Genomic DNA, 13,955 nt, shown 5'->3' with positions numbered 1-13,955 from the left:
TGTATAATAATAATACTTTCAACAGATCCTCAATTTAAAGCGGAACTATACTTGCCTCTGATCCCGCGATGCGCCATCCCAGAGCTCCCTGCTGGGTCCTGAACACCGGCCGCTGTCATTGGCATTCACAAGAGTTCCGTCAAATTCGACATTGCCAAATTTGTACATTGAGCTGCACGGCTCACTGTACAGGGGTGGGCAGGCGGGTAGATTTAGCTTTTTTAATGCAAAAGAGACAAAGCATATCTCTTCTATGTTAAAAAAGCCTGCCTGTCCACCCTTTTTTTTTATTTATTACCCAAAAGTTCCACTTTAAGGGCCCCTTTAGACCTTGTGCTGCAGTAACCTAGTTTAACCACTTGCCTACAGGGCACTTAGACCCCCTTCCTGCCCAGGCCAATTTCAGCTCTGTCGCACTTTCAATGACAATTGCACGGTCATGCAACACTGTACCCATATGACATTTTTATCATTTTTTTTGAGAGAGCTTTCTTTTGGTGGTATTTAATCACTTCTGGGTTTTTATTTTTTGCTAAACAAACCAAAAACTGAAAAGTTTGAGAAAAATGTTTTTTTTCTTAGTTCCTGTTATACAATTTTGGAAATAAGTGATTTTTCTCCTTCACTGATGTGCGCTAAAGAGACTGCAGTGATGGGCATTGACAGGCATCACTGACTGGCACTGAAAGGCAGCTCCGATGGGCACTGATATGTAGCATTGATGTGCACTGATGGGGCTACACTGATCATCAGGGCACACTGATGATCAGTGTACATATCCCCTCTGAGTAATGCCGATTACTGGCTCTCCTCATGAGCTGTCAGCGTGACACCTCGTGAGGAGAGAAATGCTGATAAACGGCATTTCCTTATTTACATGCGGTCAGCTGTAATTGGACACAGCTGATCGCTAGACTGAGCCGACGTCTTTGGCTCTTTCCCTTGATCTGCTGTGTCCCAGGGTGCGCAGTTAAGAGTGGGAGGACGTCATATGACGTCCTCTCAGAACGAGAGAGCCGCCTTGCACCTGTCATTTCCTTATATGGCAGGCGATGGTTAAACACAGAATAAGACACTTGATATTTTGGATTTCAGATATTTAATTACAAAAACAGTATGTACAAAGTGGTCCACATATGTTCCATTGAACAGATTTGTCTCCATGCTAACAGGTGGCTGTGTTAGTGCAATTGTAAGAACGCCGTACTTAGCCTTGTTCTCCTCATGTACACAGAAACACAGCGGACATGTAATATTGGCACTTTGGATCCAGGCAATTTAAATATCCTCTCCTCAGCTAGACAGAGCATTTTGTATCCGTACTATAGATTCCTGAGGACCCAAAGCCAGCATCATCTCTGCTACACTGGGACCAACCTAAGGAAAGAGAACACAAACCCTTCATCACTGGGCAATGAACATTCAGTATTCCATCTGCAAATGAACATTCCCCTGTCTTATACCAGATGCTAAATTATACAAGAGACATCCACCCCAATTCAAGGAACTTATGGCCAGATTTGTTTTCTCTTTGTATTGCATACAGTATATGCTCCCTAAAAAATTTTAACAACCTTCCCTTCTTCATTATGACTTTTCTGTGTTCAGGTTCTACCAAATTGTCACCATTATTGCACACACATACATGACTACAAAAGGGATGCTAGAGACTGCCATTAATTTTAACTGCCAGTAACACAGTTACAGAAACCAAACCATAGAAGAATAAAAAAAAAACAGTTCTCAGAGCTCTACTCACTGGGCTGTGCAGGGTATAATTTTAGCTCTCCGCCCTCTTTTTCTGGAACTCTCAGACAAGCTTTATAAACTCAGCACTTTGAACAGATGTAGGGAAGAGCAGACTGCAGATAGACAGGTACAACTTATGTAGGAAGATTTGTTGCATCTCTGTGTATCACCAGAGGCCAGTCACTTCACTGGGTATATGTAAGGGTTTACAACCACTTTGAATTCAGAGACAGACAGGTGGCTACCATGTTTAGAAAGAGGTCCACAATGGTAGCCTCCATGTATATAGGTCTTTCGGGCTAGTCACATGACATGCAGGGTCCTCTGTCTAGAGAAGTATTGATGAGGAAGTGAGTGGTCCTCAATGATGCAGAATGAACAGTGGTGATACTCCTCAGGGGTGGGCTATGGCTCCCTGTACTCACAGTATGTCCTCAGTCTTTCAGGACTGAATGATGTTGGGCACCATTCAACCCTCCAGACTAAGGACAGTTAGTGGCAGAATGGGATTTCAGCACTGGAGAGGAAGCAAGTATTGCAGCCAGAAGTATTTTTCGTGTTTAATAATAATTGGGGAGGGGTATAACAAGAGCAGGCTTAGGCTTTAACCACTTCCAGACCGGACACTTTTGCCCCCATCCTGACCAGGGCAATTTTCAGCTTTCAGAGCTATCACACTTTGAATGACAATTGCGCGGTCATGCAACACTGTACCCAAATGAATTTTTACCATTTTTTTGACACAGATAAAGCTTTATTTTGGTGGTATTTATTCACCGCTGGGATTTTTATTTTTTTTGCTATGTAAATGAAAAAGTCCAAAAATTTTGAAAGTGTTTTTTTTATAAAATTTTGCAAATAAATAATATTTCATCATAAATCTTTGCCAAAATGTATTCCGTTATCTTTTTAGTAAAAAAAAAATCCAAATTAGTTTATAACCAAAAATTATAATTTTTAAACTTTTTTTTTTTTACATTTTTATATTATTTTTTATTTACATACTGTCACCCTAGCAGTACAGTGTCACCATAGTGACACTGTACTACTTGTGGGGGGTGATGAAGTTTTTTTTTTTTTTACACTGATTGCTTTTACACCCATATAGGATGTAAAAGCAATAATTTCTCTTTCTCTCTGTCTGCATTCCTGTAGTCATTGAGAAGTACTGAGTGAGCTGTGATTGGTCACAGCTTGTCACATGGTACAAGGCTGTTGTGAATAGCCTTGTACCATGTGACCTCTGTGATCATTCACAGATTTCACACATAGTAAGCAATGATGTCACAAGTGACATCTTGCTTACTACTTTGCATGTGATCACTGATTGGCCAATCAGTGATCACATGATCGGGACCTCGTACAGAGGTCCCGTCCGACGATCGGTGTTTCACTGTGTCCGGAGGACACAGCGGGCACCGGATCGCGGTGCTGCGCGCTCCCAGGGAGCGCGCACAAGCAGGGTGCGGGGATACCGTTTATAAACGGCCACCCGACCCTGCAGTGCCACCGTCCGGCCGTTTATATGCAACCGCCGGTCGGGAAGTGGTTAAAGGAAGATGGAAGTGGAAAGACTTACCTCCAAACCACTTAGAATCCTGCGTAGAAGTTTCATAGATACACTGTACTTTGTGGCTTTCAGCTGCTGCAGATGGAGTTTGAGATCTTTGTTTAATGTTTCCACATTCATGTCATTGTGGCTTTTTTCTAAAATCCTATAAAGAAAAAAGTGCAAATTAGGACCGTTCCTTAATGTATGTGATCCTGCTCCATGTACATCTGAGGACCCTGTACATCGGAAAGCCATTACTTGCAACATTCATTATATTCATAGATGAATAAAGTAATTAACCACTTCCTGCCTGGCCCAGACAGGCGCGCTGCCGAAGCGGGTTGACGTTTCTAAATGTTACCCGCGTTCACTGCCTGTGCACACTCCCTGGGACACCGATTGCTGTACGGGACCTCTGTGTGAGGTCCCGATTCATGTGATCACTGATTGGCCAATCAGTGATCACATGAATAGTAGTAAGTAAGATGTCACTTCCTGACATCATTGCTTAATACTTTTGAAATCTGTGAATGATCACAGAGGTCACATGGTACAGGGCTATTCACAACAGCCTTGTACCATGTGACAAGCTGTGACCAATCACAGCTCACACAGAGACAAGGAGAAATGATTGGCTTTACAGCCTTTATGGGTGTAAAAAAAAGAAAAAAAAAATCTTCATCAACCCCCGCAAGTAGTACAATGTCACTATAGTGACAGTATGTTAAAAAAAAAAATTTAAAAAAATTAAAATGTAAAAGAAAAATAAAAAAAATTATAATTTTTGGTTATAAACTAATTTGGGTTATTTTTTTTACTAAAAATATAGCTGAATACATTTTGGCCAAGATTTATGAAGAAAGATTATTTGCAAAAATGTTAAAAGAAAAAAACTTTTTTTCAAAATGTTTGGACTTTGTCATTTATATAGCAAAAAAATTAAAATCCCAGTGGTGAATAAATACCACCAAAATAAAGTTTCAGCTGTCTCAAAAAAATGCTAAAAAATTCATATGGGTACAGTGTTGCATGACCGCGCAATTGTCATTCAAAGTGTGATAGCGCTGTAAGCTGAAAATTGGCCTGGACTGGAAGGGGGTGAAAGTGTCCGAACTGGAAGTGGTTAAAGTATAGTGTGGAAACACTTGCTCTCTATGTCCCCATTGAGGAGATTTTGCGACCATTGTTACTGGGAAAGAGAATAATGATCAATCCAATAAATTACAATGGTTATTCCAACAAGATTAGAAGGTAAATATTTTAATTGGGACACCATATCTGATATCTAACACAGGTTTCCCCCTCACTGAGGAGAGATTTCTACTCCCTTCCTGTTGTGTCTTTGGGACAGAAAGCAAAGACAATCTCCCAGATGAGGCAAACAAAAAGAGGAGTTACAACCTCTCCCACTGTGCCCAAGTCTACAAAGGCTTCACCTTTAACCCCTCGCCTACAGGGCACTTATACCCCCTTCCTGCCCAGGCCAATTTCCAGCTTTCAGCACTGTCACATTTTGAATGACAATTGCGCGGTCATGCAACACTGTACCCATATGAAATTTTTATCTTTTTTGTGACAGAGCTTTATTTTGATAGTATTTAATCAACTCTGGGTTTTTTATTTTTTCTTAAACCAGAAACCACTGAAAATTTTGAAAAAAAAAATGTTTTTTCTTAGTTTTTGTTATAAAATTTTGTAAATAAGTGATTTTTCTCCTTCACTGATATGCGCTAATAAGGCTGCAGTGATGGGCACTGATAGGCTGCACTGATGGACACTGATAGGTGGCACTGAAATATGGCACTGATTGGCATTGATAGGTGGAACTGAGGTGACATTGAAAGGCAGCTCAGATGGGCACTGATATGTGGCATGATGTGCACTGGTAGGTACTGATATGTGGCACTGATGGGCACTGGCACGTGGCACTGATGAGCACTGACAGCTGACACTGACAGGTGGCACTGCTGGGGATACACTGATCATCGGGGCACACTGTCCCCTCCGCGGAATGCCGATTACCGGCTCTCCTCTCCTCTGTCAGCATGGCAGCTCCAGAGGAGAAAAATGCCGATAACCGGAATTTCCCTGTTTACATGTGATCAGCTGTGATTGGACACAGCTGATCACATGACCAAGCCGACATCTTCGGCTCTTTCCGTGGATCGGTGATCCGCTGTGTCCAAGGGACATAGCGCACCACCGATCGCCGCACTCCGGGAGCCGCGCATGCGCGGGTAGAATGGGAGGACGTCATATGACGTCCTCCCAGAATGAGAGAACCACCTTGCATCCGTCATATTACTATATGGTGGGTGGGAGGTGGTTAAATACACTTTAAAGCAAACCCTTCATAAGAGAAACACAGGGGCTTCCTTTGCTAGTGTCCTTATGGATGTATGTGCCAATTGCTGGCTTACAGACTGATCCTTTGGCTTAAATACTTTCTAAGTCATTGAATTATAACAAGTATGAAGATCGGGAAAGTCAAACAATTGAAGTAAGAAGTCCTCAGCTGCATACCTGTTTTGTATTAGTAACTTAAATTAGTCAAACCAGAAGATTAACATGACTGCCAGGCAACTAACATTTGCAGAAAAAGCCAGCAACAGGCCCTATGCTCTTAACTCTTTATCATTTAGAATACATGTCAAACCACAAAATGCTTACAAGCTGGAGAACAAGTGCATACACACAAATATGAAAATAACACAAGAAATATGTCATTCAAGATGAACAAAGCTGGCTGCTTCTACATTACTCCCAAATGAAATCCTGAACAGCCACTCTATAGACTGGGACGCTATCTCCAATAGGTACAATATCTATACTCAACCTATGAGGTTTCCATTTAGGATGTTTTGCTTTCTCTCCTAGACGCCTTTCCTCCTGGCAGCGGCATTTTGGCAGAGCAAACAGCTGACCCTTTACACTTGTGTAGCACGTGTAAGGCAGCAGGGCTTGCTATTCATTTCATTAGCCAGAATAGGAATTTATTCTGACCACTGAAATGAATTAACATTCAAGTGCTAAGCGTTAACGTGCGCTGAGACACGTTTACATGTGTCAAGTGTTTTTTTCTGCCAAAACTGCACTGCTACTGAACATGCTGGCAGTGGGGTTTTCTTTCTGCTTCTAAATGCCTATGTGTGCATGGACACATAGGTTAACAGAGGGGCCTTAAGAGGCAGAAAAAAAAAAGGCAGCCACCCCTAGGAGCGTTAAAAATGTCCAGTGTGTATGAGGCCTTAGTGTTGCAATTTGAACCATGAAAGATCATTGGTTCCACTCAATAATGAAACCCCACAGGACTAAGAAATATACACACCCCACAACCAGACTCCCGATCTCAGTAGCCTCACTTGACAAGCTGTGCAGATCTTTGAGGTGTACAGAGGGCCGAATCCACAAATAGGAGTAATTTGGAGACAGGAAATCTGTGAGCAAACACAGGTGTCCCTGAAAAGGCAAAAGAAGAGGATTTTTAATTTAATACAAGCATAAAAATACAATAGTTACGATACATTTAAATTAAAATAACATCAAACTTATTATTGTAAAAGAATATATATATATGTGGGGGGGGGCTCAGATGATTTCCAATGCCGTAGTATAACTCTCCGAGCCTGTAAAAGATCTTTCGCAACTGCCTCCCTGGTAAGAGGCGGTAGTTGCAAATCATCTAAGACAGCGGTTCTCAACCTGGGGGTCGCGACCCCTTTGGGGGTCGAACGACCATTTCCCAGGGGTCGCCTAAGACCATCGGAAAACACATATTTCCGATGGTCTTAGGAACCGAGACACCGCTGCTGTCTCCGGCGATGTGTGGGCGGGATGATACGCTGCTCCTGTCACCTGGCCACACCTCCGGGATCGCTCAGCAGCTCCGCCTCCTCGCCGCTGATTGGCCACCGGAACTGTAGCTCAGGAGAGGCACACAGGCGGCCAATCACCGGCGAGGAGGTGGAGCTTGGAGAGGAGGAGCCGAGCGGCAGCGCGCGTACATCAAAGAAGACCGAGGGAGCTGCCGGAGCGAGTGAAGAGGAGAGCGGCCAGAGAAGGAAGACAGCTGACAGGTAAGTGAGAGAGCGAGCCCAGGCTGGAGCAGGGGTCAGCAAAGTAAGTATCATTGGTGTCAGTGGGAGGAATAGTGCCCCATCATTTGTGTCACTAATACCAACGATGGGGCACTATTCCTCCCACTGACACCAACGATGGGGCACTATTCCTCCCACTGACACCAACGATGGGGCACTATTCCTCCCACTGACACCAACGATGGGGCACTATTCCTCCCACTGACACCAACGATGGGGCACTATTCCTCCCACTGACACCAACGATGGGGCACTATTCCTCCCACTGACACCAGTGATGGGGCACTATTCATCCCACTGACATCAGTGATGGGGCACTATTCCTCCCACTGATACCAACGATGGGGCACTATTCCTCCCATTGACATCAGTGATGGGGCACTATTCCTCCCACTGATACCAACGATGGGGCACTATTCCTCCCACTGATACCAATGATGGGACACTATTCCTCTCACTGATACCAACAATGGGGCACTATTCATCCCACTGACATCAGTGATGGGGCACTACTCCTTCCACTGACACCAATGACATGGCACTACTCCTCCCACTGCAAAATTACAGTTATGAAGTAGCAATGAAAATAATTTTATGGTTGGGGGTCACCACAACATAAGGAACTGTATTAAGGGGTCGCGGCATTAGGGAGGTTGAGAACCACTGATCTAAGATGCCCAGTAGACAAGATTTAGGGACAGTGGGAATGGAGATTTGGAACATGGTATGGTATGCACCACCCCTGCCCAATAGATGTGTAATTTGGGCCATCGCCAGAATAAGTGAATTAGATCCCCATGGTCCCTGGAGCATCTACCACAGGTAGGAAAATTCAAAACACCCATTTTATATAACCTGGCTGGGGTAAAGTGTCCCCTCAATACTATTTACAGTTGCATAAGCTTTTGTGTCACATCAAGGGAGCATTGGGGTATTGCCTGAAGTGTCTCATCCCATTGATCTTCCACAAAGGGACCAATATCTGTCATTTGTCCCCTACTGTCTGAGTAAATGCTTTGTTATAAACCATTACTTCTGATATTGGTCACGTATGCACTGCCTATCTGATGGACTTCAATGTGTCAAAACAAAAACAATTTTTTGTTAAAATAAAATGTTGATCTTTTAACAAGTGACTTCTTTGTATATGTTTCACAGTTGCCTTAAAAATCCCACAAAAATGTAAAGGTAAAAAATTATCTTTGTATGAAAATCGGGATGATGGCAACCACACCCTAAGCAACACTGACTGACCTTCCACTGTCAGAGGACAAGACTGTAAGATCGCTTAGATTGTAAGCTCCAAGGATCAGGCCCTCCTATCCCTCTTGTATTAAACTGTATTGTTGCTGTATTGTCTCCCGTTATATTGTAAAGAGCTGAGCAAACTGTTGGCGCTATATAAATCCTGTATTATAATAATAATAATAATAATAACTGTAACATACTGCAGCACCTGGAAAATGCATTTCATCATTGACCCATGAAGCTGCACACCAAAGCAATTGACCAATAGTGAGCCGCAAAGGAACTTCAGGAACTAAAGTTGCTATATGCATGTTTGAGAGCCTCTTGGGGAACTAGAAGTACATGCAGGAGCTTCTGGGTGCCTGCTCTTTATGTCTTCTGGTGGCATTGTAGTTTGAAAATGAACACTGATTCACTTTAAATAAAAAAAAACCTTTAAAAGTTGCAATCAGCATGGTCTGAAATGTCTTCATAGTTTGCAAAATACAATTCAATTCACCTTCCTCAACATCAGTATCCTCTCAATATACTCTTTATTAAATGTCACGTCTTTGTATTTTTCCTGCAGTAGAGTCTGGAGTTGTGTGATCAGCTCTGCCCGGCTTTCCATGTTATCAATCCTCTTGGATAGATGAATCCTAACAGAAAGATGAAACGGTCAACCATCAAAAAGGATTTGCTGTAAATGGTCATTATGATTAGACATGATGTTCATACAGTGTACATGACCCCCGAACTAAATCCTACCCTTTATCCGTTAAGTAGTGTCCATAAAGGCTTTGCTCTGCAGGCTCTATTCTAATTTAGGGTTTGCAGACAACTAAATCAGTGTTTCTCAACCTTTTTTCAGTCAAGGCACCCTTTAAAATTATGGACAGTCCCGAGGCACCCTTTACAATTATGGACAGTCCCGAGGCACCCTTTAAAATTATGAATTATGGACAGTCCCGAGGCACCCTTTAAAATTATGGACAGTCCCGAGGCACCCTTTAAAATTATGGACAGTCCCGAGGCACCCTTTAAAATTATGGACAGTCCCGAGGCACCCTTTAAAATTATGAATTATGGACAGTCCTGAGGTACCCTTTAAAATTATGGACAGTCTTGGGGCACCCTTTAACCACTTGCCTACCGGGCACTTATACCCCCTTATTTACCAGGCCAATTTTCAGCTTTCAGCGCTGCCGCACTTTGATTGACAATTGCGCGGTCATGCAACATTGTACCCATATGAAATTTTGATCATTTTTTTCTCACAAATAGAGCTTTCTTTTGGTGGTATTTAATCGCCACTGGGCACTTTACTTTTTGCGCATTAAATAAAAAAAATGCAAAAAAATTGAAAAAAAAAAAAAAGTTTCTTTGTTTCTATTATAAAACTTTTCAAACAGGTATTTTTTCTCCTTCACTGATGTGCGTTGATGAGGCAACACTGATGGGCACTGATAGGCGGCACTGATGGGCACTGATAGGCAGCACTAAAGGGCACTGATAGGCAGTACTAATGAGGTGGCACGGATAGGCGGCACTGATATGCAGCACTGATAGGCGGCACTGATAGGTGACACTGATGATGGGTACTGATAGACGGCACTGACTGGCATCACTGCTGGGCACTGACTGGCGGCACTGACTGGCACAACCCCTGGGCACTGACTGGTGGCACTGACTGGCAGCACTGCTGGGCTGCACTGGTGGGTGGCACTGGTGGGTGGGCACAGGTGGGTGGCACTGGTGGGCACAGGTGGGTGGCACTGCTGGGCACAGGTGTGTGGCACTTCTGGGCACAGGTGTGTGACACTGCAGAGTGGCACAAGTGGGTGCACTGCTGGGCACAGGTGGGTGCACTGCTGGGCACAGGTGGGCGGAGCTAGTGGGCGCACTGCTGGGCACAGGTGGGCGGAACTTGAGGGTGGCACTGCTGGGCACCGATCATCAGGGCACTGATCATCAGTGCCCTGATGATCGGTGCCGATCCCCGCTCTGACAACTGCCGGTTCTCGGCAGTACTTTCCTCACGATCTGACAGCGTGAGGAAAGTGCAGCCGAGAACCGGCACTTGCATTTCCCTCTGATCAGCGTGTCATTGGACACCGCTGATCACGTGGTAAAAGGCCGCTGTGATTGGCCTTTTACCACATCACGTGATCAGCTGTGTCCGTAGGACACAGCGATCACGGAGATCGCTGGGTGCGCGCCCCCTGGGGCGCGCAGGAGAGCGCGTTCTGGGAGGACGTCATATGACGTCCACTCAGAACTGGCCGGCCGCAGTGCAGCCGTCATTCGGCTATCTGCGGTCGGCAGGTAGTTAAAATTATGGACAGTCCCGAGGCGCTCTTTACAATTATGGACAGTCCCGAGGCACCCTTTAAAATTATGGACAGTCTTGAGGCACCCAATAAAATTATGGACAGTTTTGAGGCACCCTTTACAATTATGGACAGTCCCGAGGCACCCTTTAAAATTATGGACAGTCTTGAGGCACCCAATAAAATTATGGACAGTTTTGAGGCACCCCTTAAAATTATGGACAGCCCCGAGGCACCCTTTAAAATTATGGACAGTCCCGAGGCACCCTTTAAAATTATGGACAGTCTTGAGGCACCCTTTAAAATTATGGACAGTCCCGAGGCACCCTTTAAAATTATGGACAGTCCCGAGGCACCCTTTAAAATTATGGACAGTCCCGAGGCACCCTTTAAAATTATGGACAGTCCCGAGGCACCCTTTAAAATTATGGACAGTCCCGAGGCACCCATTAAAATTATGGACAGTCCTGAGGCATCCTTCAAAATTATGGACAGTCCCGAGGCACCCTTTAAAATTATGGACAGTCTTGAGGCACCCTTTAAAATTATGGACAGTCCCGAGGCACCCTTTAAAATTATGGACAGTCCCGAGGCACCCTTTAAAATTATGGACAGCCCCGAGGCACCCTTTAAAATTATGGACAGTCCCCAGGCACCCTTTTTTTATCCATCACTGAGCTAATGTGACCCCAGCACTGATGGAGAGGGGCAGGGGAGGGGCAAACTAGGATGCTGTGCAGGCAGCTGACATCCTCCTTATCAACTGATACTGTTGGCTGAAAGGACGCTGGCGGCTAGAAGGTTGTAATGGTGCACAATGCACCACCTGTGGCTTTGTGTAACTAAAAGGCTTCTTCCACCCGCTGGCTTGTATACAAGTTTTGGGCAATTTAGACATTTTGCCAAGGCACCCCTGAAGAAACCTCAAGGCACCCTGGTTCAGAAAGGCTGAACTAAACACATATTACAAGGGCCTGTAACAACTGTGACATTAGCCTAGGTCCAGTGTTGCCACTCACACTGATCCCAGGTAGTTTAAAAATCCTAATATCATTCCATATCCAGCATCTCACGTGTCGCAGTGTTATAGCTTCATCCACTTCCAACATCTTGTGATGTAGTAGAAACATCCAGGGGAAATTAAACTTTGCTCAAGCCTTCAAAAACTAAAGGAAAACTTTGGATGGAGTCTTGCTCTAAGGTAGCGTGACATATATACATCCATTGTTTCCTTGATCCACAATGTCAGTCTTTGGGGCTGTGAAAGGAGAAATTCCGGATTGTTTTTAAGAGCACTGCAAAGCAGGGAGGACAAGAATTATCTTTATAAAGGTCTGTGTGAGGTATTCACTATGCTGACCTTTGTGCTGTCATTTCTTAAAGAAATACGGCTCCAAAAAGTGAGCGCAGACGTACTATGAGTTCACTACATTGGGTCCCTGTGCATTCTACTTTTGGTCCCTGCCTATTTGAATGAAAATGTGAGACATTCAAGAAGCGCTCCTTTAGTGCGGCACAATTTTGCCTTTTGGTCTGTGAAATGTACCACCGAAAGTGTGTTGTTATGCCTGTTGGATAAGTGTAATATAAAACTTGTGGATCCTGCCAGAAAGCTAACTTCTCATGCTCTCTGCTGATTGCTTTCAGTTATCATTGTTTCCAAAGGTTCTCAGCGGACTACAGAACTCCTACCTCTTATGATATGGTGCAGAAAAGAGGCAGAGGGGTGTTTTGTAGATTTGTGCTAGGGTGACAATGTTGCTCCTAAATAGGTGCAGTAATTGAATGTTGACACCGTAGAACAGGAGGTGTGCTACTGGCAGGATCATCAGGTGAAAATAAACAACAAAACAACCTTACAAGGAAAACTAATACAGCTACCACATCTAAGAACTGTTAGGCCCCATGTACACGGGACAATTCTGAACGATAGAAACTGACTGCTGGAAAACGTAGGTTAAAAACGTCTGTTTAGCCGCGTTTGCATAACATGTTTATGTTTAGAAGCGTTTTTTAAAGATAAGCACAGGAGAACCTCCCAAATGTCCAGAATGCACTGAAAAGTGGTAAATTATTAACTATTTCAGACTGTTGCAGAGAAATACAGAGTTTAGAAGCAGAGACAGAAGTATGTGTTGAGATTAGCTTAGGTGTGAGTTGCTCATTAACATTTCTTTTGTTTCCAAGGGTGGGAAGGTGTCTGGTGGAGGGAGTCATTAAGGCCACCTGGCAGGGGGTCTTCATGAGGAATTTGAGGTGTGAATGATCATTAACATATCTTTTGTTTCCAAGGGTGGGAGAGGTCTGAGGTGTGAATTGGTCATTCCAATGTGTGACAAGCTTGGTAGGAACATCCTGTGTTCAGTGTTTTGTCCATCTGAGTACCTTGAAAATGCTTTCCATGCATTTTTCATGATGAAAAAAGGCTCTGGACAGCATCGGGAAATGGAAGAGTTTTGCAAACGCTTATAAACGCGATATGCATTTGAAATGCTGATAATGCTGAAAAATAAAATTCTGCGTTCAAAAAAACGACTGTAAACGAAGATGTGTACATGGACACATAGGAAAACATTAGGGAGAGTTCAGGGGCTGCTGAAAAAACCACTGAACAGTTCCTAAACGTGAGTTTATCAGCTGCAGTGTACATGAGCCCTTAAAATGCAATATATTACATTCTTGTTCTTGCATTCAAGCCTCTACATTTTACAGCAATTCACTTAAAACAAATCCTGCTTGGTGCATATTTGATGTGGATCCCAGGGAAAAGTGATTTCCATAGTGATGCCTGTGAAATGTGTCCTCATACACACGGGACGTTTTTACAGCGGCTGTTTTTGGCTTTTGACGTTTTTTTCTACAGCCAGTAACCCCCCCAGCATGTTATCCTATGTGTCCATGCACACAGACTTGAATCAACGTTTTTTGGCAGAGACATTTTTTGGCTGGAAAAAAAACAGGATTAGTGGGTTTCTAGGGGAGTTTTTTAGCTGTAAATGC

The 13,955-nt window shown here is 43.8% G+C and overlaps 1 protein-coding gene across 2 annotated transcripts in view; it reads right to left on the bottom strand.

The window, feature by feature from the left end:
• Positions 1 to 1,082: 1,082 nt before the first annotated feature.
• The window catches only part of EARS2 (glutamyl-tRNA synthetase 2, mitochondrial), a 40,697-nt gene continuing 27,824 nt past the window's right edge, over positions 1,083 to 13,955 (bottom strand). The window contains exons 6-9 of one of the 2 annotated variants that reach the window (XM_089683219.1): positions 9,146 to 9,284; positions 6,630 to 6,760; positions 3,329 to 3,464; positions 1,083 to 1,377 (exon numbers count right to left, since the gene is read on the bottom strand). In XM_089683219.1, the coding sequence (XP_089539345.1) occupies positions 1,294 to 1,377; positions 3,329 to 3,464; positions 6,630 to 6,760; positions 9,146 to 9,284 (490 nt within the window). In that variant the 3' untranslated portion in view covers positions 1,083 to 1,293. The remainder of the gene's footprint in view (positions 1,378 to 3,328; positions 3,465 to 6,629; positions 6,761 to 9,145; positions 9,285 to 13,955) is intronic. The other variant, XM_089683227.1, reaches the window with a different exon arrangement.

Source organism: Staurois parvus, unplaced genomic scaffold (assembly GCF_062004578.1).
Source record: "Staurois parvus isolate SC_StPar_1 unplaced genomic scaffold, SC_StPar_1.0 ptg000018l, whole genome shotgun sequence".
Classification (NCBI taxonomy): domain Eukaryota; kingdom Metazoa; phylum Chordata; class Amphibia; order Anura; family Ranidae; genus Staurois; species Staurois parvus.
The sequence above is the reverse complement of the archived record's forward strand: the minus strand, read 5'-3'. Positions and strand labels throughout refer to the sequence as shown.